Below are 26,574 nucleotides of genomic sequence, written 5' to 3'. Positions count from 1 at the left end.
CTCAAAGAAAACAACACCTTCAAAAGATGAGCCTGGGAACTTAAAGTCATAACTCTGGTAGACACTAAAAATCAAGGTTTAAGTATGGTCCTTTACAACAATTTGTAACACACCCTACTCCCTGTTAAAATGAAGTGCACATTAAACAGTTAAGTAGTCTTACAGATGTGTGTGGCCTGCATTGTGCAGGAGGTCAGACTAGATGATCATAATGGTCCCTTCTGAACTTAGTATCTATGTATCAGTTGTGAACCCCTTATGCTTAACAATCTGTCCCAACTTGTATTTAGCTTATACTCTGGTTATCTTGCCCAGATCTGAAGGAAAGCCCCTGTGAAGCTCAAAAGCTTGTCTCTCCCACCAACAGAAGAAATTGGTCCAATAAACAATATTACCTCACCAACCTTTTCTTTTTCTCCCTCTCTCTCTCGCATTCTGGGACCAACACCGCTACAAATACACTGCTAAAAAAATTATATTAATGACATTTGTAGATTTCACATTTTGCAGGAAATATTGGATATTCATGACAGAGAATATAGCAAAATTTTGGGGACTGAGCTATTTTGTGATATTCATGATTTCCCCATCTAAAGCAAATAGACATGAATTCATTTTGTTACCTATTCACAATATTAAATAGGTATGTGGCAGCTTATGATTTGAACTCATGGTACAAGGAAGAAATTTTCTGTTTGTAGCTGAGTTCTCCCACATGAGCTTTTTCTTTGATACTTTAACTTTTGTTTTACCTTCCATAGGAATTCGCTTATTTTGTCATGGCTATACTAATGTGAGAGTGCATATACTGAGAATTTTATTAGTTAATCAATGTAATTTAATAAATGTTCAATATAAAGGTTTCTCTGTCCCTTTGTATTCCTTTATTATTCTGCATCTTAAATATGTTTTTTAAAATTTGTATGTCATATAATCTTTACATATTTATATATAAGAATCTCATTAATATTAAATTAAAAAAACATTTTTTTTTAATTAGAAGACAGGTAATGGTGAAAATATCTCAAGTCTTCCCAACAACCAGGAAATATAATGCAAAAATACATTTTTTAGTTTTAATTAAGAGGCATATTATTTTTTCAAAGAATATCAAGCAGTATATTATTTCAAAACAAAAGGGGGCATAGTTTAGATTGGGTGGGAGATATAACTTGCATGGGATAAGAGAAGAAATATATAGCATGAGACATCATTTGGCTGCATGCCTTAACTATTCATTTTTGAGGTAGACGAGCTATTCTGAGAAAACCTAGTGTATTTTTGGGGTGGAGGGATGTAAGTTAGACTCCTTTTATATACACTGTCAATTGTAGTTATTAATGTTTTTGTTTATTAATATATCTTCACCCAACACTGAAATACATGCAGCTATGCTGTGATAGCAACACTACCCTATATTGGGACCAATGAGTTGTTGTCTCGAAGTTGTACTTGGAAAACTGAAGATACAGGTTGGGGAAGGTATATCAAATTTAAAAACAAACCCCGAGCAATTCTGTCTAATGAAAATTAGTCAGGGGAGGAAAAGGAAATGGGTCCATTCTGTATGCAACCACAGCTACATCATCGTCATGTGAATCTGCTGCTGTCTGTGTAAAATATTTTGACGAGAAAATAACCTTTCTTTATTCAGTGTGCTTATTTCTCCCTTTCTCTTCCACTGCCTCTTGTCTTCGTGCAGATCCTCAAGTGATCTGTGTTTAAGTTCATATTAAGCAATTTCAACACACTGTATCTCTTTTCTACAGATTTTCCTGTAACTTAGTTATAGAAAATTAATAAATATCCCCTCTAGTTTTCTTCTCTCTAGTGCCATGCTATAAGAAACTAGTGTTCAGTTTGCTTTGCTGAAACTCTGTTCTCCACATAAAAATTCGATACGATTTTTCCATGCAGGGAACCCAAGTCTAAGGTTTACGCTATTAAAACAAAGCATGGTGTACATATGTGAGAATTTTGTTTGTTACTGCAGAGGCTGCGATCTCATCATACTTTTCAAGCTAAGCAGGATTTGGTTGGGTCAGTACTTAGAACACCTCCAAAGAAATCCTAGGTTCTTCATGAAGTAGTGGTGATTCATTAAGTAGCCTTCTCTTTGAGTCAGTGTTTGGGGACACCGTACAGTTAAAGGTGTCCTCTTCTGGATCAGATGCACAATTGAGGCTTAGGCTAGTGATAACCAAAAATCTCAATAGTCTTCTCAAGACTAAGATGGCTATTCCTTATGTCCAGAACAAATTTCAGTTCAGATAACTACATTTTTCTAGTGTGTAATGTTGCTGTGAACTGCTGTACAGTGGGTGCATTTTACCTTGTAGATGGCTAAAAACCAGTGATTCCTAAATAGTTTATAAAGCACTTTGGAATCATTCTGAATGAAGGTCTAGTGCCCATGAATATCATTTGTTTTTTCATTTTTGGGAGAAAGTTCAGAAATCATACCTTTTTCAATGTTAATTTATTGGAAAAATAGTATCTTGGGAACAGCAGCAAAATCTTTCCTTTTTCTTCAGGCCCAGGTATTCATAACAATTTTAAAAAGGACTTATTAGTTTCGTACCTAAGATGTTCATTTACTTGAGCTTGAAGAAAAAAATCACATTTCTGTAGCTGACCCTTAGTTTGCAACTTTTAGACTGAAGGAGCTGACTGCAGTGCAGAATCAGAGGCTACAGAGAATTCCTATGCAAACCTCTTTCTGCTGAAACACTGAGATCTAATTCCGCCTGCTTTAAGGTGGTAATTACATTTTAAGCAAGCAGATACAAACTGATAATCCTGCACATTTCTTTTTTAGACTTAGATTGTATATAAAATGCTTAAACCATATGCTAAATCTTTACAGAAGAGAATTACATTAGAGTGCTAGTATGTTAATCACTTCACTTTATGTTGTTATAATTGTAGAATGATAGGTGACACAGTGGATTGATGCTCTGTTCTTTTAACTCTGGAGGCCCAAGTATTAATTTAGTTCAGGTCACTACCTGCTCCTTAGTAGAAATTAGGCAATCATCACCATTTGGCTGCAGACAGAGGAATGTTTTCAGACAGAAGTGAGAAGTAATAAATGGCAAAATTATGTGGGGAAATTTGTATGGGACCTCCTTACAATATAATTCCACAGTATGCATCCAATGAAGTGAGCTGTAGCTCACGAAAGCTTATGCTCAAATAAATTGGTTAGTCTCTAAGGTGCCACAAGTCCTCCTTTTCTTTTTGCGAATACAGACTAACACGGCTGTTACTCTGAAACCTGTCCTTACAATATACTTGGTTCTAGTCAGTGCTAGTGATTTCTTACCTTTGTGTGGTCTAAACTTCAACTATTTATTTAAAAAAAAATAAGGTAGTTGGTGGTTATGATACATTTTGTAGTTGGATTCTAATTCTAGTGTAATTTTTTTAAGGTGATGATACATGTGAATATCTTCTCTCCAGTGGGAGATTTCTTGGGGAAAAAGTATGGCAGCCCCATACTTGTATGATGCATAAATATAAAAATAGGTAAGGATATCACCTTACATTCTTTTATTTTTATTCTGTTCTCTACAGGGGAAAGTAGTAAGAAATCTGTATACTGGACTGCAGTCTTTTGAGTCTCTATAGCCTCATCTCTTTTGGCTGTCTTCATGCTTGCATCTGATTGTTTTTAAATGGGTTACAGTGAAATACATAATTTATCAGAGATCAGAAAAGGGCACTTAGTGTAAGTCCTTTGTGGCAGATATTCTTTTCATTATGTGTCTAGGGTGCTAAGCATAATGGATCATGCTACTAAATATAAATAGATAAGAGTGGTAGTAATAATTTATACTGCATGTTTTGTTTATTATGAAGAATTTCAAGATAGCTCAAGGTGCATCACATGTTTTATATATGGTTTCAAATTGTGATTTAAAGGGCAAATACAATTCTTAGTTATAATATCCCAAATAGTTAATATATATTCTTTCTTTAGAATTTTTTCTTAAGAAAATGGACTAAATAATGTTGAGAAATAAAAGTACCTATCACTTTTCTCTTCATTCACTTAACCGTGACAGATACCTTTATCACTCAGAATTATTCTGTTACTCAACAAAGTTATACAACTACTCAGTCTTTTTGATTTTTCAGCACCACCCAATGGGAAAGAGAGTCCTTTCACTCCTGCAGTAATTTGTAGAATCAAATGGTCAGGGTGGCTCCTTATTTCATACTTATTCCTAGTTATATGTAATGCATTCAGTATTTTAAAAAAACAATTTACCCTTCTTTAGAGTTAGATGTAATGTTTAGAATTTTCTGTATAACATTCAAGATTTCCTTTAAGGAATTGTCAATTTCCTTCATTAAATTGATTCCTTAAATAATGTAATATGTTAATTTTGTAATGCTGTTTCTTTTTGCAGTGAAGCAAAAAACTGCCTCCTAGACAAACATATTGCATTTATAGGAGATTCCAGAATTCGCCAATTGTTTTATTCTTTTGTAAAACTCATAAATCCCCAAGTGAAGGAAGAAGGAAACAAGGTAAGACTGTCTTTTTTCCCCCAAATTTGTCACTTCACTGTTAAAACTTTACTTAATTTCCAGGTTGAAAACACCAGAAACCGGGTTTTTTCTAAAGACTTTGATGTCTGGAATGGGCATTTGTTGGGAAATAATACTACTTACTATCCTAACATTCAGGAAAGGGGACCACGTAGCATAGTTCCGCAGAGAAACAAATCAAGCACTTGAGCGGGAGATTGGGCCCAAGCAGTTGTCAGAGGGTGATAACAGGAATGTTTGGCATGCTGAGAAGTGAAGTGGGAAGTTTGCAGAGGGAGTATTCAGCAGATGACAGTTGAACAGCCTGGGAAAGAAAACTAAGGTGGCTTCTCCAATGGCAACTGAGGCTATGGCTACACTGGCACTTTACAGAGCTGCAACTTTCTCACTCAGGGGAGTGAAAAAACACCCCCCTGAGCGCAGCAAGTTACAGCACCGTAAAGCGCCAGTGTAAACAGTGCCCCAGCCTTGCTCCCAGTGCTCTAATCCGCTCGTGGAGGTGGAGTACCAGGAGCGCTGGGAGAGCTCTCTCCCAGCGTTGGCGCGCGACCACACTCGCACTGCAAAGCGCTGCCGTGGGAGCGCTCCTGCGGCAGCGCTTTGAAGTTTTGAGTGTAGCCATGCCCTAAGTGAGATTTGGTTTTCTGGTGAGAAAATGGAAATTTGTCTGTACAATTTATGAATTCGCTGTGAGATTATGAACTCTGTGTCTTTACCAATCGGCAAACTCTGTTTTGAATGTGGGGACAAGGTGCTTTCTCTGTGATCTCTTTACCTCCATATTGGACAGAAATGCCAAGGCATAGTGATGCAGGACTGACAATAGACAGTTGTTAAATTGGTATAATCCTCTTTTCAAATATAAACATCCTATACAGTAAGATAATGTCTACCCCAAGAACTGGCTAGATGGGGAGGGGTCACTTGGTAACAGTCATCTGGTATTGGGCTCTGGTCCCTGGGGAGGCTGATTAGGAGGTCACCTGACAGGGACTGGAAGGTTATAAAAGATGCTCTGTTGGGAGTTCTTTGGTAATTTTTCACCAGTTTAAGATGCAGGAGACAGCTGTAAGAAATGGATGAGGTTGGGACAGGAGGAACCTGCCTATCTGAACATAGATGGCCCTCCAAGCGAAGAGTGAGCTACAGTGAGGGGCATTGTGTTCAGAATGTGTGTTGTTTTCTATATGATCTATACCCTCTATGTATTTATCATGCTTAAGTAAAGAGCAATAACGTGTTAGTATCTGTTATATGTTACACCTATCAAATGGCCCTCTGAAGAGGGGAAAGTAGAAGGCCTATGCCTTTGGAGTTCTGGAAAAGGGTGTGTTTAAACTGAGGTGGGGGCTGAGGAGTCAGCAGTGAGACCAGAGGGGCTAGGAAGCTGGGCCATATGGTTGCAGCCTAGACAGAAGATCTGTGCTCCAGAGATGTCCCTAGGGGCCTAAAGACAGGGACATTGGGTGCTGTTCAGACCTTAGAGGCTTAAAACACCCAGGGAACCAATGGCAGGGTCTCCTCATAGCAAGCTGATGAGCTGCCAGCAGAGGGAGCCCAATCTGATCTATGCCAGTGAAGTTTTTTTGTCTTTTTTTAGCCAGTATTAATTAATTCAAGTCTTGTTGTAAGTCACTTCTTGAAAGATTAATTGCTGATTTAATCGACACTGAAATCCTAGATGCATTGACTGATATGCAAGTCTGATTGGGGCTGAAATTAAAAATAGCTTTCTGCCTTCCCTTTCTTGTAAATGCCACTGAAAAACAGTTCTGTGTTCATTTTCTGAAGATAAGTGTGAAGCACAGCTTTCTAAGTGGAGCCAGAGATAGACTATAGCAATATAGCTTATCAGGCAGCCAAATCATTAACTTCTTCTGCTGTTCAGGGTTTGTATTCAGCTTCAGGTCAGACTGGTTGTATAGGCTGATTCCCCACTCTAGCAGTTCAAGTGCAGAAAGTGGGGACCCACAAGGACTCTAAAAATTAATACTGGCCACTCCAGACTTGAATTAAACTTCCAAGGTTACAGCTTTTATCTGACCTTGGAGTGGTAGATGCTGCCATCACCCAAGTGCAGAACCCCTTTGAGAACCCAGGAACGCACACTTGGGAATTCTTTCCTGTGGGGTACCCTCAGGCCCTTTCCCCCCACCCGCGGGGGGGGGGGGGGGGGAGAGGAAATCAGCTGTTGCCACCAGCTAATTAAACAACATGCACAAACCTCTTAAGACACAAGAATCCAATTCTGTTCTTAAAAAAAGGTGAACTTTATTTATTAAAAAAAGAAAAGAAAAAACACATCTGGGAAATCAGGCTATTGCTAGATTTAAAAAAAATAAAATCAGCCTACTACAAGGATTAAGCATCAAGAATAGCTTTCTTGAGGTCCAGCTTAAAGGTTACAAGCAAAACAAAAACACTTAGGGTTAGCACAGAGTAGTCCACAAGCCAGAAATAAATAAAAAGAGATAAACCTAACTGCATCTTCCTAGACATTTTCTGATCTACTTACATATCTGGGGTTCAAAGTAGTTTCCAGATATGATACTGAGGATTTTTCATATCTGGCACCACGCTTCTTACAGCATAACTGCACCCTGTCTGCCTCTCCCCAGAGAACAACCACAGACCAACAAAAGGGGAGTCATTTTTCAATTTTAGAAAGTTCTAGCCTTCCTATTGGGTCTTTTGGCCAGGTGTCCACTCACTTCCTTTCACCTATGCATAGCAGTGAGACTTTTTAACCCTTTACAGGTAGAGCAATTAGAGAACAGCTACTAAGGGATTTTATAGCTGCTGGCTGGCTGGGTATCCATAAAAGGGAGCTACCACTGCCTTTCATTTATCACACTTTTCAATTATTTAATACAATCGGGGTATTTAAATGCACAATAGCAATCTATCTGGCAGGCAGCAAGTAATTAAATTTCACTTGTCAAAGCCAGATGTTTGGCTGATTGGATAACAGGAGTTTTCCTAGCCTGGGGGTTGGTGTTGGATTGCTTGCCAGAGGTGGGGAGTAGTTTGGCAATTATGAGAATTTGGTGGGGAGGAGTAGTTTGGTTGGTTCTGAGCTGGAAGACCTTTGTGTCAAATGCTTTTGAAACTGATGGAGTAACAGTGCATTTAATAGATATTGGAGGATATCTATTAAATGCATCCTGAGGAAGTTTCAGGATGGCTGAGCAGGGGGACTCACTGGCTTATGGAGAAAGAATGGATATATTTGTCTACGGTACTTCAGCTCAGTTTGTGGAGGGAAAGTGCACTTGTCCTTTTTGTTTCAGGGATTGAAACTGAAATAATACAACTCAGTTTAATGTTAAAGGAGTATCTGTGTCTACTGTAATTAAGGATGCCTGACTTATTCCATCCTAATCTCCTGTTTTCAGTCAATAAGTTATGAATTGCATATTCCAGGCTTGATTTCTGCCTGTGGTGATTTGATTTTTTTCTGGAAACTTCGAGCAAAATTGGTTCAGCTGTTAGAGTACAGGGGGAGCAGGAAAGTAGGCATACTAGTGGTATAGACCAGGGAAGTGTGAGAGGAAAATGTTTTGTTTCTATTTCGGTCCTTTGAGAGGAGTATTAAGAAAAATAGTGATGTCTAGAAAGGAAAGATTTCAGACTTTTTGAATCATTTGGTAATAGAAAGCTGTGGTGTTCCCAGGAGCTGCTCTGGGGACATAGCACCATATGCCTGAGCTACACTTCAAAGTTTTGCCAGCATAGCTATATCAGTTAGGAGCATGAAAAAAATCAGTTACACCAGCAACAAAAAAACCCACAAACAACTTTTGCTAGTATATCTTATTTCCTCCAGGAAGTGATATAAGCTGTGCAGACAAAAGAACTATTTTTCTCATATAAACTGTCTCCTCTAGGCGCTGTACTAGCAAACACTTTTTGGTGTAGATGAGGCCTTAGATGAGTAGAGCCCTGTATGGATACAAAATTTGTATCTGCACCCGATCCACAAAAATGGTCCACGGATATCCACAATTTGTAAAGTTCTAGAAATGAGAGGGATCAGTATTTGAACATACACTGCCTTCCAGTAGAACAAGTTTAACTTGTTTTTTATTTTGGCAGCATGGAAACATTCTTTTTGAAGACAAATCTGCATCAATTAAAGTGGTAAGTTTTTTATGATAATAAGCTCCAAGCTATAATAATCAATGTATAATTTTATATGCTCCCCCTGTACTTCAGGTGAAAACAATTAAGGACCTCTTTTCAGAGATACTGATCCGTCACAAATTAAACAGAAGTCAACCAGGATTGCAGGTGGTCAGCACCATTTTTGGTCTGATTCCCACCCACCCTGAAGATTTGTACCTTAAAATTTAGTGAAATCTGAGTAAGGTCCTTAGAGGTGTGTTTGGGTTGTGGTGTTTTTTTAAATCAGTTCCATTATCTTACAGGAGCTTTGAACTTGATAGTAGTGACATACAATATTAGTCCTCTCATCAGATCTGATAATTGGCCCTTCCAGTGAAAGTGGTTTGTGATATTTGGAGCAAGGAATGTGGTAAATTCAGATGAGCTTTCTTTGTCACCCCAACCAATTCTCTGCCCTGGGTCCACTTTGATTGCAGTAACAGAGTGAGCCAGATGCATCACCAGTGTACAAGGTTTTTCAACACACACACACACACACACACTCTCTCTCTCTCTCTCTCTCTCTCTCTCTCTCTTACACTTGTGGGTTGTGGGTAGGTTTTAAGGAGAACTCTGTTCTCCTTCCCCATCCCCAGTGGTGTGGGAGTGGGGTCTTCCTGCAAAGATCTCAGTAGCATTACTTTCTTCCCACTCCTTTCCATATAATTCATCGAGAGAGTGCATGTTGAGTGGATTACTTAGGTCTTTGGAGGGAGCTATGATTTAAAAAGGATGGTCAGTGTTGTATTCAGGAGAGGAGAAGTGTAACTTTGTGCTAGGACAGTCTTTCTGTCTTCATTATAAAGTTTTGTTGTAGTTCTTTGTTTTGTATTTTCCCTTTGATCTGACACTCTCCACTGTACTTTTTTAGGAGACTGTAGTACCTCTTGATTGTGGAAGCAGAAACTACTTATGATGTTAAGAAGCAGGCTGGGCCTTAAATGGCCTCTCAGATTTATTTAGGAGAGGGAATAACATTAGCTGAGGTACATATAAAGTTTTACATAAATCTTTTGGAATTAATTTAGAGATTTTATTTTTATTGAGGGGGAATGATTTTAATAAAGTGCAAGTCATTGGCCCTTTTTGTTTCTCTCTGCTCTATTTTTAGAAGTCAGTAACGTGAAATGCTAGTGTTAAATGTTAGGACTCAACATAGTTTGAAACCTGGAATATTAAGCTTTCAGAAAATTGGTTTTCAAGTGCAGAGATTTGCAAGATAGCTGTTGCGAAAAGTTGTGGGGAATGAAGCAAAAAGTTAACTAGAATACACTGATGTGATCCTTTGTAAACCTTAAAACATTTGTTTCTGTCCTTGATATCATTGGAAAACTGAGACTCTTCGCTTCCAACTCGTTTAAAGGTTTAGATTCTATGTGAAACCTTGGCTCCATTGAAGTAAATGACAAAACTCCCATTTATTTTACCCTTTGTTCCTGGCCAATTAAGACATCAGATCTTTCATCTATGATTGGTCCATGAATGTAGTAAAGAAATGAAGAAAAATTTGGACCAGTGTAATTTTCTGTGTATGAAATGCATTGCTTGCAGTTGATATAGACGTGCATTTTCTGAATGATGAACTACGCTTAAATTTACTCACAGATATTAATACATTCTTTTTACAGGATTTCCTATGGTATCCAGAAGTTAATGGCTCTATGAAGCAATGTATCAAATCTTGGGCTGAGGTGTGTTCTAAAAATATACTGACTTTAGAAAATACCAACAGATTGAGGGACCTAATCTCCTATTGTTCCATGTGCTTAACCCGTATTGTGTACAAGTTCTGGATGTAGATAAAGGAGAATAATAATTTAAAAAATTGAAATCAAGTTATACAATAAGAGCTCTAAAAAGATATAGTGTTAATCTATTATATCAACAGTATATATTCACACAGAACAAGCTAACACAAACTGCAGAAATTCACAATGTGGACTCAGAAGTTTAGAGGTCAAATGAAAGTCTACAAAGAATCCCACAGCTCTGTAGTATCTGGTGAACTCTTGCAAACTTGTGCGGGGTGCACTGGATCTTAAAATTATGCACTAGTTATACGTACTATCTAATATTCTTGTTTTCTTGCTATCCAGCATGTTAGGTGTTCTTTCAAATTACTATACTTAACAAATATAACGATTTGAACATGTATCTCTCTTGATAATTAGTAAAGTTGTTCACAAATTGACTCTTACTAAAGAATAGTTGCCATTTCTGGGTTTCTTCCTTTGATGATTCTATAATAGCTCATTATGCCACTAAAGCACTCACCACTTCTTAAATTTTCAAACAAACATCTCTGTGCTTTTTCCTATGCTGCCCCTCAGGTTTCGGTGAGCTCCCTGTAAACATCTGTGAAGCTACCTCTCTATCCTCCTTCAAAACCCTTTTTAAAATTGTCCTTTTCCATGATGGCTACAAAATGCTTGACAGCAATTAGGTTGCTAGTGTGCAGAGACCACTACCCATCATGCTGACTAATATTGTTTCATTGTTTTCTTGTAACCCCCCCGTCTGCCTCTATCTGTCTCTTGTGTTATATTTAGCTTGTAAACTCTTTGGGGACAGGGATTCTTTGTTCTGTGTTAGTACAGCACGTAGCATAGTGAGGTCCTGTCTGTGTATAGGACTCTTAGGCACAACAATACTACAAATAATAATAATAATATAATTGTCACTTAATTATTTAGACAAATACCTTCAGTCATTGGCCACTTCATAACAATGAACATGCCAGATCACAAATGTTTAGAATATTTATTTCAGCTGCTATAATGCTTGTTTGTGTGATTTAGCAATGCATAACATCTTATGAGTAGATGCCTAGATAGCTTTTAAAGAGCAAACTTAAATACTGCCTAGCTCGATAAATGATTTTGAACATATGGAAACATAACGATACTTTGCACTTACATAGAACTTTACATCTGAGGATCTCACTGCTTTACAAATTCTTAGCCTCACAAGACAGCGGAGGTGTGATAAAATCAAGGCACAGATGTTAAATAACTTGTGCAATAAATTGAATAATAGCTTTAGTGATTTGTGAAGATATTTAGAAGACTAATCTCTCTTTTACTTTGTGTTTTAGGGTTCTATTGCAAAACCTCATGTAATTGTAGCAGGAGCTGCTACGGTAAGCTTTTCATCCAGTAGGCATTCTGGTGTGAATGTATGGAAATTATGACAGGAGAAGACATGTGTTTCTAGAAAAGTTACAAGAGGAAATAGTTACTTTAATTTCAAAAGGGAAAACATACACTGATTGTCAATCTTCTATTCCAAATGTCTTGTTCTTGTTATAACAAATACTTTTTAATATATCAGAGTAATATTTGTATATAGACTTGTGTGATGTACAGTAATATTTTCTCACTGTTTCATTGTTAAAGACTGTGTTTTGGCTTGATGAATGGATGAAATGTAGAACAAATCCTCTGAGAAGGTAGACCAAGTACTTCATAAAAGTTTTAAATATTTGTATGAATAATTTGGCCAACTGAATATAAACTTTTTAATGAATATTGTTTTCAAAAAAGTATTGACCTTGATGATGGTCCTGTCTGCAAGGTTTTCCTTCCAGGAATCCATTCTTCTTACTTAATTTAAAGTCTTCTGTACTCTGTCGACTTGTAGAATACCCCCTTCTGCTGTTACCAGGAATCACCTAAGTATCTGTGCTTCCTGAGACTGTGAGCTTTGACATCCTGATTCAGGAATCTGAACCTCAGGGCAAGTCTACACTAGAGTGCTACATTATCACAGCAGCACCGATGCAGCTGCGCCACTGTAGTGCACCTGGTGAAGACGCGCTATGCCGATGGGAGAGTGTCTGCCACCTACATAGTGCGGGTGTGGACAGCGCTTAGGTCACTGTAACTTACGTCACTGGGGGTGGTGGTGTTTTTTTGACACCCTTGAGCAATGTAAGTTACATTGTTTTATGTGGTAGTGTAGACTAGTCCTCATTCTCTCCCCACTTCCAGTAGGAAGAGGAGTAGGGTCCTTCCCCCAATGCCAGGTATCAGCATCACTTCAGGACATGGACTAGTCTTCCTACTATCTCCCACCTTTAATGACATCATCCTGGGTAGCAAAAATACCCCAATTTAATGTAAAAGCTATACTTAGTTGCAATTCAACATATTTTAATAATTACCAACTAAGAAGAATTAGCCTTTCTTTAGGAAAATAACTAAAAAGTACAAATGCAAAACGTGATTTAAATAATCAGTTTCAATCACGGTTTCCTGTTTGCTGACTGAAATCATGATTACATTTGTCAGTTTAAATCACTTTGGTTCAAATCAGTCCACTCTGGCTCAAATTCAGGAGTAGCACACTGGAAACAAAATCTTTTGAGTGCTGCTATTTGATCTGTGAATTTGGAGACAATACTTGTCTAGGAGTCCTGCTAATCTATAAACCTCTGGACACCAAAAGTTTCCAAGAAGAGGTGATGTATTCATGTAGTCTGATGTAGTCAAAAAGTTCACAAGAGCCGTATGTCAGCTGTCTGGAATCGCTCATAAATGTGAATACCAGCATCAAGGCCGACTGTTAGAAACCAGGACACAAACCCCAAACTGATTGTGAGTTCTGCGCTTAAATTTCACCAACTAAGTAAGTATCAAGCATGAACTTCTCAAGCACTATAACAGACTTGATGTAGAGTCACAGACAGTCCCCTTGGGTACTCCAGTCTATATTAGCACTCCAGGCAAGCCTGCCTTTGGGATAGATGGTGCCTTACACCAAAAATCAAAATGATATTCAGGCTACTCCCAGGCTCAAATGACTGGTCACTTTCCTTAAGTCAGTTGCATCTCAAGGCTCAAACCAAAAACAATGCTTGTAGCCAATGCTATAATAAACTAACTGAAGATTTATTAACTAAGGAAAAATAAATGATTTATTAACTATTATTAAATAAGGAAAATAAATGAGTTATTTACAAAAATTAAAGCAGGTAAACATGCACACACAAATGAATTATAGTCTTCAGTTTCAAAAGATGATAGAAACTGTTGCAATATGCAATGTCTATATATCCTTTGGGGCTAACCCAAGCTAAACAGCTTGGGGTCCCTTGCTTATGCTTAGTAGTCTTTGCCCTTCAGAGTTCAAACAGCATAGGGATAACAATTTCTTCTTGACAGGGATTTTTATCCCCTTCCCCCCAAAACTCAAGCTGATGGGATGAGTGTTTGTGCACTCTCCTCTCTTCATGGGTTTGGGGGGAGTAATCAACAAAGTTTTTTGTCCCCTTATGTTTCACAATAGCTTGTCTGATGTCTATGGGCCTTGTTTCATTGGGTAGGAGATGACGCCTCTTGTGGTAAACTAGTATTTCACACTTGTTAATGCATCTCTCCTGACTGTGGGGCTTTATAGTTTCAGAGCAAACACCTAAATATTACCTTATAACATGGGACACTGATATTATGTGTGAGATTAATGCATGCAACAACTTACAAGAATTTTATACAGTCTAAACACATTTTTATAAATCTACCTATTTTAATAATACTAACACACAGATGGGCCAGACTGGTTTCCAGCTGTGCATTTGTCAGTGTTCAGTGAGGCTTGGGGGTCTTGGCATGAGCTAGTACCTGGTCTGCCAGTATCACACCATCTTGGGAGACTTCCCTACAGATGATCGCCTAAAACTCCTATCTGAACTCTGTGCTTTTTGTTTCTCATAAGTTTTCTTAGAAGTCTCTCTTTCATACACAGACACACATCCACCAGTACCCCAGACGAAATAGTAAGGCCTGATCTACACTTAAAATTTAGATTGACAAAGCTATGTTGCTCAGCCATGGCTGTGCTGACCTAACCCCTGGTGTAGAAGCAACGAGGGAAGAAAGCTTCCATTGACCTAGCCACTGCCGCTCGCGGAGATGGATTACCTACAGCGACGAAAAAACCCCTTCCATCATTTTTGGAAACTGTTATGCTGCAGTACTACAACAGCATAGCTACAGTGCCGTAGGTGAGCCTTTATAGCACCTGTATTGTAGACATGGCCTAAGGCTGGACATTAACATAAGAAACTCAAGAATAACCCCCCAATCCTGATTGCACCATGTCCTACCCCACATAGAAATGAAAACTCTCTGATATAAGATGAAAAAACCACCATCATGGTCTACTGAAAATCAAATTCCAAAATATATTTACAGAAAACTCTACCCAGTCAAGAACTAGAAGAACCAGTGAAGCGCAACTATTGTTCCCTAACTACTGCTTATAGATAGTCCAGTACCAAAATGACCCCTTCTACCTAACTCTAATCAAGGGCATCACCTTTCTCTTTGTGGATATCAGTTCTGAAGCCTTTGGGTCCATGGGACTCCTCAGCACTATTTGATGCTGAAGTACTGATGGTAGCAGAAACTTTCATTTCTGACTTTGACTGGCCAGAATATTGTGCCCCTTCTTGGGCTTAGCAAAAGTATCTGTTTTGATATTCAGCATTCTCTATCTGATTGGGCATAGTTTCAGAATAAATTTGTTTCTCCCTCCAAGATTATGACCTCTCACAATAGCTACTTTCCACTGAAGTAATGAAACTGTTGACCAGCTGGAACAGGCTTGAGTGTGTGGAAGAAAAGACCTTTCATAGGAAATGGACCTAGATCATGTAATTCACTCCCACAAAACATTACAATGGCTACAGGTCTCACCACGTTCAGGCTCATACAAAACTCATCTTTTTGGCTCTGTGTTCCCTCTGTAATGTCAACACAGACACACACAGAACAATAATTTAAAGAATTTCCTCAACTATTTCTATTACAGGCTGGGAAGGAAGACAGAGAAAGATTGTTATTGTAAATTTTTTATTTAAATATTTGGGAGGCACTTGGATACATAAATGTTCCCCTTCACTGTAGTACTTAAATAGATACCACCACAAATCTTCATAGCTTATTAAAATATTTAAGAAATAAACAGGTTCTATAATAGTATTGAAAATAGCTGCGAATGATGGAGTGGAATCAGTAAAGTTTTATGATTGTATATACTTTAGAGATACAGAAACTGAATTTTTTTTTATTTGATCTTCTAGTGGTCTATCAAGATTCACAATGGCAGCAACGAAGCCCTCATGCAATATAAAATCAATATCACTTCAATAGCACCTCTTTTGGAAAAATTAGCAAAGAGTAGTGATGTATACTGGGTCTTACAAGGTAAAATACAGTAGATAACTATAATTTGTGCTGTAATTGTCTGATATGAATCACAGTTTTGCAGGCTGTGGAGGACTAAACCATCTTTCACTGCCTTGCTTTACTTATGAACAACCTCAGCGCAGTCTAGTGTGTGCATAAATATTCAGAAAATTTTGATATCCAATCTGGAAGACTTGGATCTTTGTCAATATTGGTATGTTAGATTCCATCCATTTCCTCTTGACTGTACATTCCATGTATTTGGCCTGTTCCTACCTTCATGAGTTAGAGCTATCTGAAATTACATGTGTTGACAGTTATATCTAGACATAACCAGTTGATTTCTTCTTCCTGAAAAGAAAAATCTTAATCCCCCTAAAAACTGACCTCTCGTTGAAAGATTCCTGTAATAAAACTTCTTCAAATTGCTTGACTTATACAACCCATGATAAAGCTTAAGAGAAATGCTCCTTTCCATTTTTTTATTATGAAGTTAGCCGTTAGCCAGAAAGGGATACATTTTCCAAAGAAGCGCACTGATACTGGGCATACCCACACCCAATATGCAACCATGACTATAGTTAATTACATACATCAAATAGACTGTTGGTGTAAAATATTTTCAAATTTTAATAACATGGCTGATTTTTAACTTAAATAAAAAACAGCAGAAAAATTTAAGAAAATGTTAAGCTTGCTTAGTTAATGGTTTACAAGTCAAGTTTTGCCAAAGTTCAGGTTACACATGTGGTCTCAGCTCTTTCATGTTTTATGTATTGTATTTGTTTTTAATTATATGATCACATACGATTTCTCAAATAATAAAACATATGCAATTTTTCTATAACTTTATGACCCTATTTTGTGCATTATTAAATGTAGTGCTTACTACTCTAATTAGCCCCATAGCAATCAGTATCTGTGTCTGAAACCTGGGAGGGACTGCTCATGGTATGAAGCACTGTGCACATTAGTGTTTTGCAGGATTAAGCCATCAGATACACATGGGGCATGTGATAGTGTTCTGTACATCAATCCATTAAAGTCATTAGTATGAAACTACTCCTGGGAGAATTCTGCACTACTGCGTGCACGTAATTAATGAGCCATGCATATTTTTAATTTTTTGCACAGAAAGACGCTTCTGCTGAAATGTTGCTGCAGTTCCGCCTCTTGCCTACCAGAGGGCGCTGTGGCGCAAGAACAGCAACATTTCCCAGCAGAAAATAACTTCTGAGTTCTGCCTTTTGCCCACCAGAGGGCGCTGTGGCAATAGAACATAGCAGCAGCTCCTGGCCAGCTAGGGAAGACAAGGAGCCTGCCTTCTTCGCAGCGCCTGTCAGGCCAGGTCAGGAGACAGGGACTATGGGGAGACAGATGGCGTGGGATGCTGGGGAGAGGGGGGGTCAGGCAGGAGCTCATAAGGGGTAGTGGGGGAGGACAGACTGGGGCAGGGGCTGAATGGGGGAGTGGAGGCACAGGCCCACAGAGGGGAGGGAAGTGCAGGGCCACATGGTAACCGGGGAGGGAGAGCAGAGCGACAGAGGGTGGCTGAATGAGGGCACAGACACACATGCGATGGGGAGGGTTTCAGGGACACAGGGACAGGGGAGTGGCTGGGTGGGAGCAGAGACACACAGGGAGGGGTACAGAGCCACATAGGGACAGGGGGAGGCAGTGCAGGGCCGGATGGGGAGAGTGGGTGTCTGAGTGGGGTGGAGGGACACATGGACAGGGACAGTGCAAGGACACATGATGACAGGAGCAGATGTGCCTGACTGAATGGGAGAGGCTAAGGGTCAGTCAGAGTCTTCATAGGGGAAGCTCCCTAACAATCCCTCGATGCCTGCCCCAAAAAAACCTGTTCTGTACTTTTCCCGTCCATACCCAACAACCTTCCAAGTTCACACCAGGCTCCTTCCCAGCAATTTATTTCCCCCTTCCTCAGCTCCTTCGTTACCCCTAACTCCCCCCAAGCCTTTGCACTGCTTCTGAGGGGTGTGGGAAATACGCTTTTGTATTATAGTTTAAATGAATTATTACTCAGAATTCTGTATTAATATGCCGAGTAATGAATCTATTTGTCAAAAAACATTTCCTGAATCTTTTTTTGTTGTCTGTATTGTTACAGGTATTCTGAAATAAATGACCAAAAATAATTGAAACTGGTGTGATTATATTGTGTTATTTTGACAAATAAAATATTCAGAATTCTGAAAAAATTTAAACTATTGTGCACAGCATTGTTAATTTTTTGTTGCAGAATTTTTAATTTTTTGGTGGAGAATTCCCCCAGGAGGAGTGATGATGATGATGGGCTATCACTCATTACCAAGTATGATCATCTTCCATGGAAGTTATGGGTCGTCAGGTGGCTAATAAGGCCAATTCTTGAACGACAAGTTGTATTACGATGAGGGCAGATGTTTTCAGGCTCAACAGGAGGCTGTTGACCATGACTGGAAACCAGTCTCTCCTTCTTCCTGTGCCTCTTGTCCTCTTCAGCTTGACGGTGAGCAAGTTCAAAATGCAGGGGACCATCACTTAGGACTTCACTCCATTTTAAGTGATCCTGGGCAAGTGTCTCCCAAGTGTCAATTGTCAATATTACACATTTTTAGCTTGTCCTTCAGCAAGTCCTTATAACGCTTCCATTGTCCACCCACGTTATGGTACCCTTCTTTCAGCTGAGAGAACAGGACCTGTTTTGGGAGGCGATGGTCTGGCATCCGGACAATGTGATCAGTCCAGTGGAATTGCTGACGGATGATCATTGCCTCGATACTGGTGGTCTTCGCCTCTTCCAGGACACTAATATTGGTGCGCCTGTCTTCCCATTTGATCTTCAGAATCTTACGAAGGTAGCGTTGATGGTGCCTCTCAAGGACTTTCAAGTGATGTCTATAGGTTGTCCAAGTTTTGGACCTATACAACAGGGTTGGGAGAATAATGGCTTGATAAACAAGAAGCTTGATGTCTGTTCGAATGTCGTGATCTTCAAAAACCCTGTCATCAGCATAATGTCATCAGCATAATGAAGTTCCACAGTAGATGTTGTGGAAATCTTAGTTTTGGCTTTCAGGCTGCTAAGCCTGAACAGCTTTCCAACCATTCTGTAAATGGTTTCAATGCCAGCTGTAAACTTCCCAGCAATTAGGTAAAGAATGACGACCATAAAAAACGCAAACTTGGTTGGAGCGATGATACAGCCCTGTTTGACTCCTGTTTGTATTTTGAAAGGTTCACTCTGGGAGCCATTGCTGCTCAAAACAGTCGCTTTCATGTTATTATAAAGCAATTTTAGGACATTGATGTATTTATAAGGACATCCAATCTTAGAAAGTACAGTCCAGAGATCACGGTGATTGACTGAATGAAAGGCTTTAGTTAGATCAATAAAAGCCATGTACGGCAGTCGGTTTTGCTCCCGACACTTTTCTTGCAGCTGCTGTGCTGTGAATATCATATCTGCTGTTCCACAACATGGTCGGAAACCACTCTATGACTCTGGTAAAATTTCTTCTGACAGAGGCAGAAGGCGGGTTGCAAGGATCCATGCTAGAACTTTGCCTGCAATGGTTAGGAGGGAGATACCACAATAGTTTCCACAATCCACTTTATCCCCTTTCTTGAAGAGGGGGACAATCAGGGCATCCCTCATTTCACTGAGTGTTTCCTTCTTTATCCAGATTTTAAGGATAAGCAGGTAAAGCTGCCGAATTAGCTCTGGTCCACCGTTTTAAAGATTTCAGCGGGGATCCTATCTAGACCTGCTGCCTTGTTGTTCTTCATCTGCTTGGTAGCATTGTGTACCTTTTACAAATTGGGAGGGTCTCCGAGCTCATCCCTAAATGGTTGTTGAGGGATTTGCTCAAGGACTTAATCTGCAACCATAGAATTATGGTTAAAGAGATCTTCAAAATGTTCTTTCCAGCGAGAATTGATGGCTTCGTTGTCCTTCAGAAGTGTGCTTCCGTCCATAGAGCGAAGACGATTCATACCATGACAAATTGGCCCATAAACAGCCTTGGTGGCACTAAAGAATCCACATGTATTGTGGATGTCCGCGAGTTGTTGGAGTTCTTGCGCTTTCTCAGTTCACCATTTGTTCTTGAGTTCTCTGGTTTTATGTTGTACTTCCACCATCACCTTGGCATGGGCTTCTCTCTTTATATTACAATTTATGTTGTTTTGCCAAGGACAAAATGTCATTCTCCTCATTTATGAGTTGCTCAATTTCAGCATCATTCTCATCAAACCAGTCCTGATGTTTTATGGTTTGGTAGCCTATGTTTTCCTCACTGGCATTGATGATTACTGCTTTCAGCTGGCTCCAATGTTCCTCAATTTCTTCTGGAAACTCTGATGGGAGCTTTTCTTCTAAGACTGCTTGGAAGTGGTCACGCTTAATAGGGTCCTTCAAATCTTGAACCTTCAACTTGTGCCTGACCTGCTTCTTTTGTATGAAAACATACAAAATAACCAATTCTTGCCCAACATTTTACAGTTTCAGTATGTCATAAAGTAGTAGTGAAAATTATGCAGAAATACAAAGGCCATCTACATTAGTTCAGTTAAGTGCCTCATATCCTGAACTCCATCCAGCTGTGCTGCTAATTGGAAAAAAGTGATATATTACATTAAAATATATACTTGGAGAACATGTATAAAAATTCAATATCAATAAAGGTATAATGGACTATGAAAATAGCACAAGTATAGAGGTATGAAAAATATAAGTATTTTAGTGTGTTTTTAAGGTTATAGGAAAAGTAGTGTGATGTATTGAATTGAGAACTAGTGTTTGATCATGAATTTAAAGATAGTGATGTAATGAATATGCGGGGACAGAATTAAGGTAGCTAGTCCTGTTTTAATTTTGATGTTTCTGGATTTTTAGATTAGAATGTAAATACTTATGTAACCTTAGCTGTATTGATGGTTGATGTGCCCATTCTAACGTTCAGTTGACATATTCAACATTACGAATTCTGAACAAGCAGAGTTAGGCTTTAAAAAAAAAAAAATCCCAAACTAATGTTGATGTGGGTTCATTGGAATGTGCAAGAGTATTTGAGAAGAGAAAATCTCTTCTTTATCAGATGACTAAATACATGTTCTGAGAGGTTTTAGGAAAACTTGCTCCCAAACTAAATTCTTGTATGCCAGTTTGAAGATTACAGTGAACTATTGGGCTTAAGCCTCATTTAAAAAAAACAAGGATTATAATACAAATGGTAAAACGTTAATTTTTTAACGTTAATGGTGTAGCACTGAAAAATTATGATTAATCTTTTAGGATGAATATAGTCTATAGAATTTGAGTGATTATGATTGATTTTTTTAATAAAGCTTAACATTGTTTTAAATTCAGATCCTGTTTATGAAGATATGTTGAGTGACAGTAGGAAAATGATCACTAATGAGAAAATAGATGCTTACAATGAAGCTGCAGTCAGTATTCTGAACAGCAGCTCCAGAAATTCCAAAGCTAAAGTTAAAGTGTTCAGTGTTTCTAAGCTCATAGCACAAGAAACTATCATGCAATCTTCAGATGGCCTGCATCTCCCAGAATCAAGCAGAGAAACAGTGAGTACTTTCATTATTAGTCAACATAACAAAGAATTAATAATGGAGCAAGATTTTAATTGAACATGTTGTACTCGTAATGGCAGGTAGTATGAACTTTGGTGTCCCTTGCTGATTGTAGTCTTAAAAATGACATGAAATTGTTTGCAAGACCCCAGCAGATGAAATTGTATCTTTTGGGACCTTGCAAAACAAATTTTACAAGATGCTACTTGCCATTTTGTAAGTAACTATGTAGCTGTTTAAAAAACGTGGTTTCTCCTGTGTGTTAAGCACTATTTGAGACCATCACTAGATCCTTCAGATCCTGAGAAATCCAAGCTGCAAATTTGTTACTTTCCTCTGCATGAATGAATGACAGTTGCAGCTTTTTGGAGAGCTGCTCTCAGGGCTAAATCCTAAATCTCGCCTTTTGTGAGCGTGCAAGATCCTCAGCGTATTAGTAGTAATTCTGTTATGGCAGAGGCTGGGGGGATGTGAAGAACCCTTTCAGGGGATCATCATCCTATATAAATCTCTGTAGAGGCTCCCTGCAGCACAACATGGAGGAAGTTTGTGGTTTGGGGGCAGGGTAATAGATAGGCAGAAGGTGGGTTATTGGATCCATGTCTGTGCAGGTCAGCTGGCAAGCTGCATGGGTTACTGCAACACTGAGTCTGCAGTAATGTTTGCAAAGCAGTTTTGCTGCCATTCCACAGTTTGGGGTAGAAGTGTTACATTTCCACACCCTCCACAGCAGACCTTCTCAGGTCTACTTATTTGGGTTGTGCTCCAGCTCGTGATTTTGGTTCTTGTTGATTTTCCAAAATCAATAATAAAAATTAAAGCTGTTTGTTTACATCAGGACTCTTAAAAATATTGACTTAGCTCTTTTGATATGGGTTATTTTAATCCTGGAATTTGTGTGTAACTACCTGTGTGCTCATATATGAAGTGCTTAAATATAAAATGATAGGGGAAATCTTTACTACTGCGAAATATTAGTAAAGCTATTTGAAGAAAACTTATGCTGAGAATGTTTGATAGCTAGTTACTTGTTTCTTTGACAGAGTGCAATGATTCTTATGAACGTCTACTGCAATAAGATTTTGAAGCCCATTGATGGTTCCTGCTGCCAGCCTCAACCTCCCCTCACACTGATACAGAAGCTAGCTTTTTGCTTTTTTGCTTTGTCCATTATTGGATATTTAATTCTCAGTTTTATTTATCGTAATAATCATCGAAAAAACAAGCCATGCACCGATATGGAAAGTGGAGAGGAGAAAAAACCTGTCACCAATACGTCTCCTGTTTCTACACTCGAGACGCTGTTACACTCCTTCTGCAAGCTGGGTCTAATCATGGCCTATTTCTATCTGTGTGACAGAGCAAATCTATTCATGAAGGAAAACAAATTTTATACACATTCATCTTTCTTCATACCAATCATCTACATCCTGGTTTTGGGGGTATTTTATACCGAAAACACCAAAGAGGTAAAGATCATGCTGGTGTCATTTCCCAGTTCAGGATTGTAAGTGAATTCATTTTTATTTACTAAAACATTACAGGTCAAATTTTCAAAAAGATATTGCTGATGCACTCACAAAATATATAGTTGCATGTGGTAATTCAGTAATTTTACACAAACTGGTAATTAGGTGCAAAAGGACATTTTTGCAAGTGCATTGGCTAAAGCATTTTTGTGGGTGCAGCTATTGGTAGCGTTCATCCATCAACTGGCCATAATGCATCAGAGTCAAATCCTAGTTCAAACTAGTAGATGAGCATTGATTTGTGGAGCAACATCTAATACACAGTGAACTTTATAAATGTCATTAGTGTAGAAGTTTTTCTTCTTAGATCCAACTGCCCATAAAGTGGTTTATTGTTTTGAACTTTTTCTCCTCATTTTGTAGATGTTCGTTGTACTTTTGGGAATAGCAACATTCTTGTTTTGTTTTGCATAGACTAAGATGTTAAATAGAGAGCAGACAGATGAATGGAAAGGCTGGATGCAGCTTGTTATTTTGATTTATCATATCTCTGGAGCAAGCACTGTAAGTGATTTGAATTGAATTATTATTTTTTTTTAAGTAATGTGATTTGGATTCAATGCTTAAAGGAAAAATAAGCTTCTGCCATTTACCGCCAAGATACAGAAGTTAAAATATCCAAGCATTTATTAGACTTGAGTATCATAAACAGTTCACATTATGCTCCTTGTTTAATCTTTGATTTCAAAGACATAATTGTTGTGAGGCCTCATTTATATCATTTTCTTCAATAAGTTAAGATATCAATGGGGCTATACTGTTTTGTTTTGTTTCCTGGTATATCCAGTGAAGGGGAATTATTTTCTCATTGTAGAAGACTGTATTAACTTAATTACAAAAAGTTACTGGAGACAGCTTTTTTGTGTTTTGGGAGTTGAAACTGTTAAAGGGCAAACTCTCAATAACACTTTTTTTTTTCCCTTTTAATCCCGTTATAGACACACAAGAAAGTAGAGTTGTTGATACAGTTGTAAGAAATTTATTCAGATTTTACAATTTGAGAGAAGCTAGGTCAAAAGACAATCACTTTAAGTAGTAGTAAGTAGGTCATAAAATTTCTTTCTTTTGTTATAGTTGGTTTACAATGACACAAAGTTTTATGAAACAAAAACACAACAAGCCTAAAATACAGAACTTTGTCCTCTTGTCTCCAAACTTATTTGCAATTAATAATGTTTAAAAAAAGAGAGCGAGAGAGAGCTTCTGTGGCCCTCTGTAAAAGATAAATTATTTTTCTCAACAGTTTTTGCCTGTGTATATGCACGTTCGGGTTCTGGTTGCTGCATATCTGTTCCAAACAGGTTATGGGCATTTTTCATACTTTTGGCTCAAAGGAGACTTTGGATTGTATAGAGTGTGTCAGGTAAGAATAAATCTTTCACTGATGTATATAAAAATATTTCCAAGTTCAGATCTCTCTCTACTCACTAAATTATCTGAGGTTAAAATTATTTTGGTTGATATTCATAACAAACTGATCATTGTCTCTGTCTCTCTCTAATCTGGTCTATTTAATGTAGCCTGATCAATCTAGTCTATCTAATACAAACATAATGAAATTTTTTAGAGAGAAGGCTGGTAACTCATTAGAATGTGGCTGAGGTGAAAAATAATCATTCTTAATGTTTTCATCAGAAATTGGGCACAATAACTAGTGGTGAACATAAACCAATGTAATATTATGAAAAGGCAAGACTGAAACAAACTTTATCTAGATTATCCATTTTGAATCTTTCTTTCCCCAACCCATCCCCCCATCTTGTCTGTTTAATGTGGAGATTCTATTTACATACTACTAGAGCATTTTTCTGTTGGCTCTTATACAAATAGATAAATGTTTGGTGAATCCAGGATGTACTGCCTGGAAACAAAATCAAATTTTTCTCACTGTGAAGAGTGTGATGCTTTTTAGAGCAACCGGGGCTGTGAGCCACCATGTTGCCACCTGCCTCCAGTGGGAGGAATTCTTGCCTGTGCAAACTGAGTGTTAGCTCCCTCACACAAACAGCCTGTCAGCCGCTCAAGTACTCTCCTGTGAGCTATACCAGTCCTGCATTTGCCCTGCAGGCTGACAGTAGATGTACCCCAGTCCATGGATCCCTTCAGATTGTCCCCCTATGTTAACCAGTCCCTGATCACTAGATACCCACAGAAATCCCAGATCCTCTGTTCCCAAAGGAAGAGTGTACCCCAGTTTAACAGTTTTACCTTAGACCAACACTCCTGTGTCACACATAGCACTTGAGTTTGATTATAGTAAACAGAAATGAGATTTATTTAAGAATAACATTCTAATAGAATGGTTGCATATAAAATAAAATTGTAAAATGTGAACTAGGGCCTACACTCATTATTAGATAGGAAAGATAACTACTAAAGTTCAGTCTTTTGCAGCACTTAAACAAGGAGCTAGGACCCAGTCTTTATGAAGCTCCCTCACTTAACAAGGTACCTCCTCAGTGAATGGATCCACGCTGAGATATACCAAATAAGTTTTTTGTCTGTATTCACAGACAGGGCAATTTCTTCACTGTCATATTGTTCCTTTTCACTTCCAAGTGGTTTCAATGTTTATAGTGAGTCTTATGTGGTTTTCCGTTGACTTGTCAATGTTGGTGCAAAGGTACACAGTTGAGTAATCATCTAGCCATAACCAGCTAGCCTTGGCGGGTGATCACCCAGACATATTTCCTGGTGACTCATTTTCACTCCAAAACCAGAAGGGAATAATTTTTATGTGTTTATATTATTACTTAAATATCACCTTGTGATGGATTTCCTGCGGTGCAGCTTGGAAACGGGGTACCACTGAGCCCTTAGCCTCTGTCTCACCAACCTGGGCTACCTGTCACACTGTGATGCTGTGACAAGCTGCAAGCCCTTCCAGGTACTGCACTTACACAGACATCCACAGTCAGGGACACACCCTGCCGAGTTGCATGAATGCTTTTGCCAGCCACTCATGAATCAACAATAGAAAGGCTCCAGCGAATTCCCCACAGCTCCCCAGACCAGGACCCCAGAGCTGTACCATCTTGCCCTGGTCAGAAGCCTGACCAGTGTAAGTTTATTACCCAGTCCACCCCTCCCTCAATGTGAAGAGGACATATACCAGTTTTTGTTCCTGAGCAGATTTCCCATGCATTTCAAGCAAAACCCACTGTTTTAGGTAAAATATAAAGCAGAAAAGTAGATTTTAAGTGATTGTAAGTAGTAAGCAATATAGATAAAAGTAGGTTACCTAAGAGATAAAACATTAAATCATAATCTGAGTTCCATAAACTAGACAGGATTTAAATCAAACAGCGTCTTACCCTGATGGTATAGTTCCTTAATACGCAAGCTGGGACCCTCCTTTCCAGCCGGGGACCACCTCCCCAGATCAGACTTTGTTCTCCAGATGTGTTTCCAGGTATTGAGTTGGGGTGGGGGAGGAGGGAGAGAGGCTAAATGATGATGTCACTTCCCCTCCTTTATTGGTTCCTCCAGCTTGCTGAAAAGATCTTTTGCTATGATGTGAGTCAAACAGTCTCCATTGTTTA

General features: G+C 38.6%; 1 protein-coding gene across 2 annotated transcripts in view; it reads left to right on the top strand.

Moving 5' to 3' along the window:
• CASD1 (CAS1 domain sialic acid O acetyltransferase 1) overlaps nt 1–26,574 on the top strand; it is a 61,277-nt gene that overhangs the window by 15,441 nt on the left and 19,262 nt on the right. The window contains exons 2-11 of one of the 2 annotated variants that reach the window (XM_073333918.1): nt 3,432–3,528; nt 4,416–4,536; nt 8,653–8,697; nt 10,350–10,412; nt 11,816–11,860; nt 15,803–15,926; nt 21,283–21,497; nt 22,547–22,972; nt 23,447–23,536; nt 24,276–24,395. In XM_073333918.1, the coding sequence (XP_073190019.1) occupies nt 3,432–3,528; nt 4,416–4,536; nt 8,653–8,697; nt 10,350–10,412; nt 11,816–11,860; nt 15,803–15,926; nt 21,283–21,497; nt 22,547–22,972; nt 23,447–23,536; nt 24,276–24,395 (1,346 nt within the window). The remainder of the gene's footprint in view (nt 1–3,431; nt 3,529–4,415; nt 4,537–8,652; nt 8,698–10,349; nt 10,413–11,815; nt 11,861–15,802; nt 15,927–21,282; nt 21,498–22,546; nt 22,973–23,446; nt 23,537–24,275; nt 24,396–26,574) is intronic. The other variant, XM_073333919.1, reaches the window with a different exon arrangement.

The sequence above is a fragment of the Lepidochelys kempii genome, chromosome 2 (genome assembly GCF_965140285.1).
Source record: "Lepidochelys kempii isolate rLepKem1 chromosome 2, rLepKem1.hap1, whole genome shotgun sequence".
In the NCBI taxonomy this organism is placed as follows: domain Eukaryota; kingdom Metazoa; phylum Chordata; order Testudines; family Cheloniidae; genus Lepidochelys; species Lepidochelys kempii.
The sequence above is the reverse complement of the archived record's forward strand: the minus strand, read 5'-3'. Positions and strand labels throughout refer to the sequence as shown.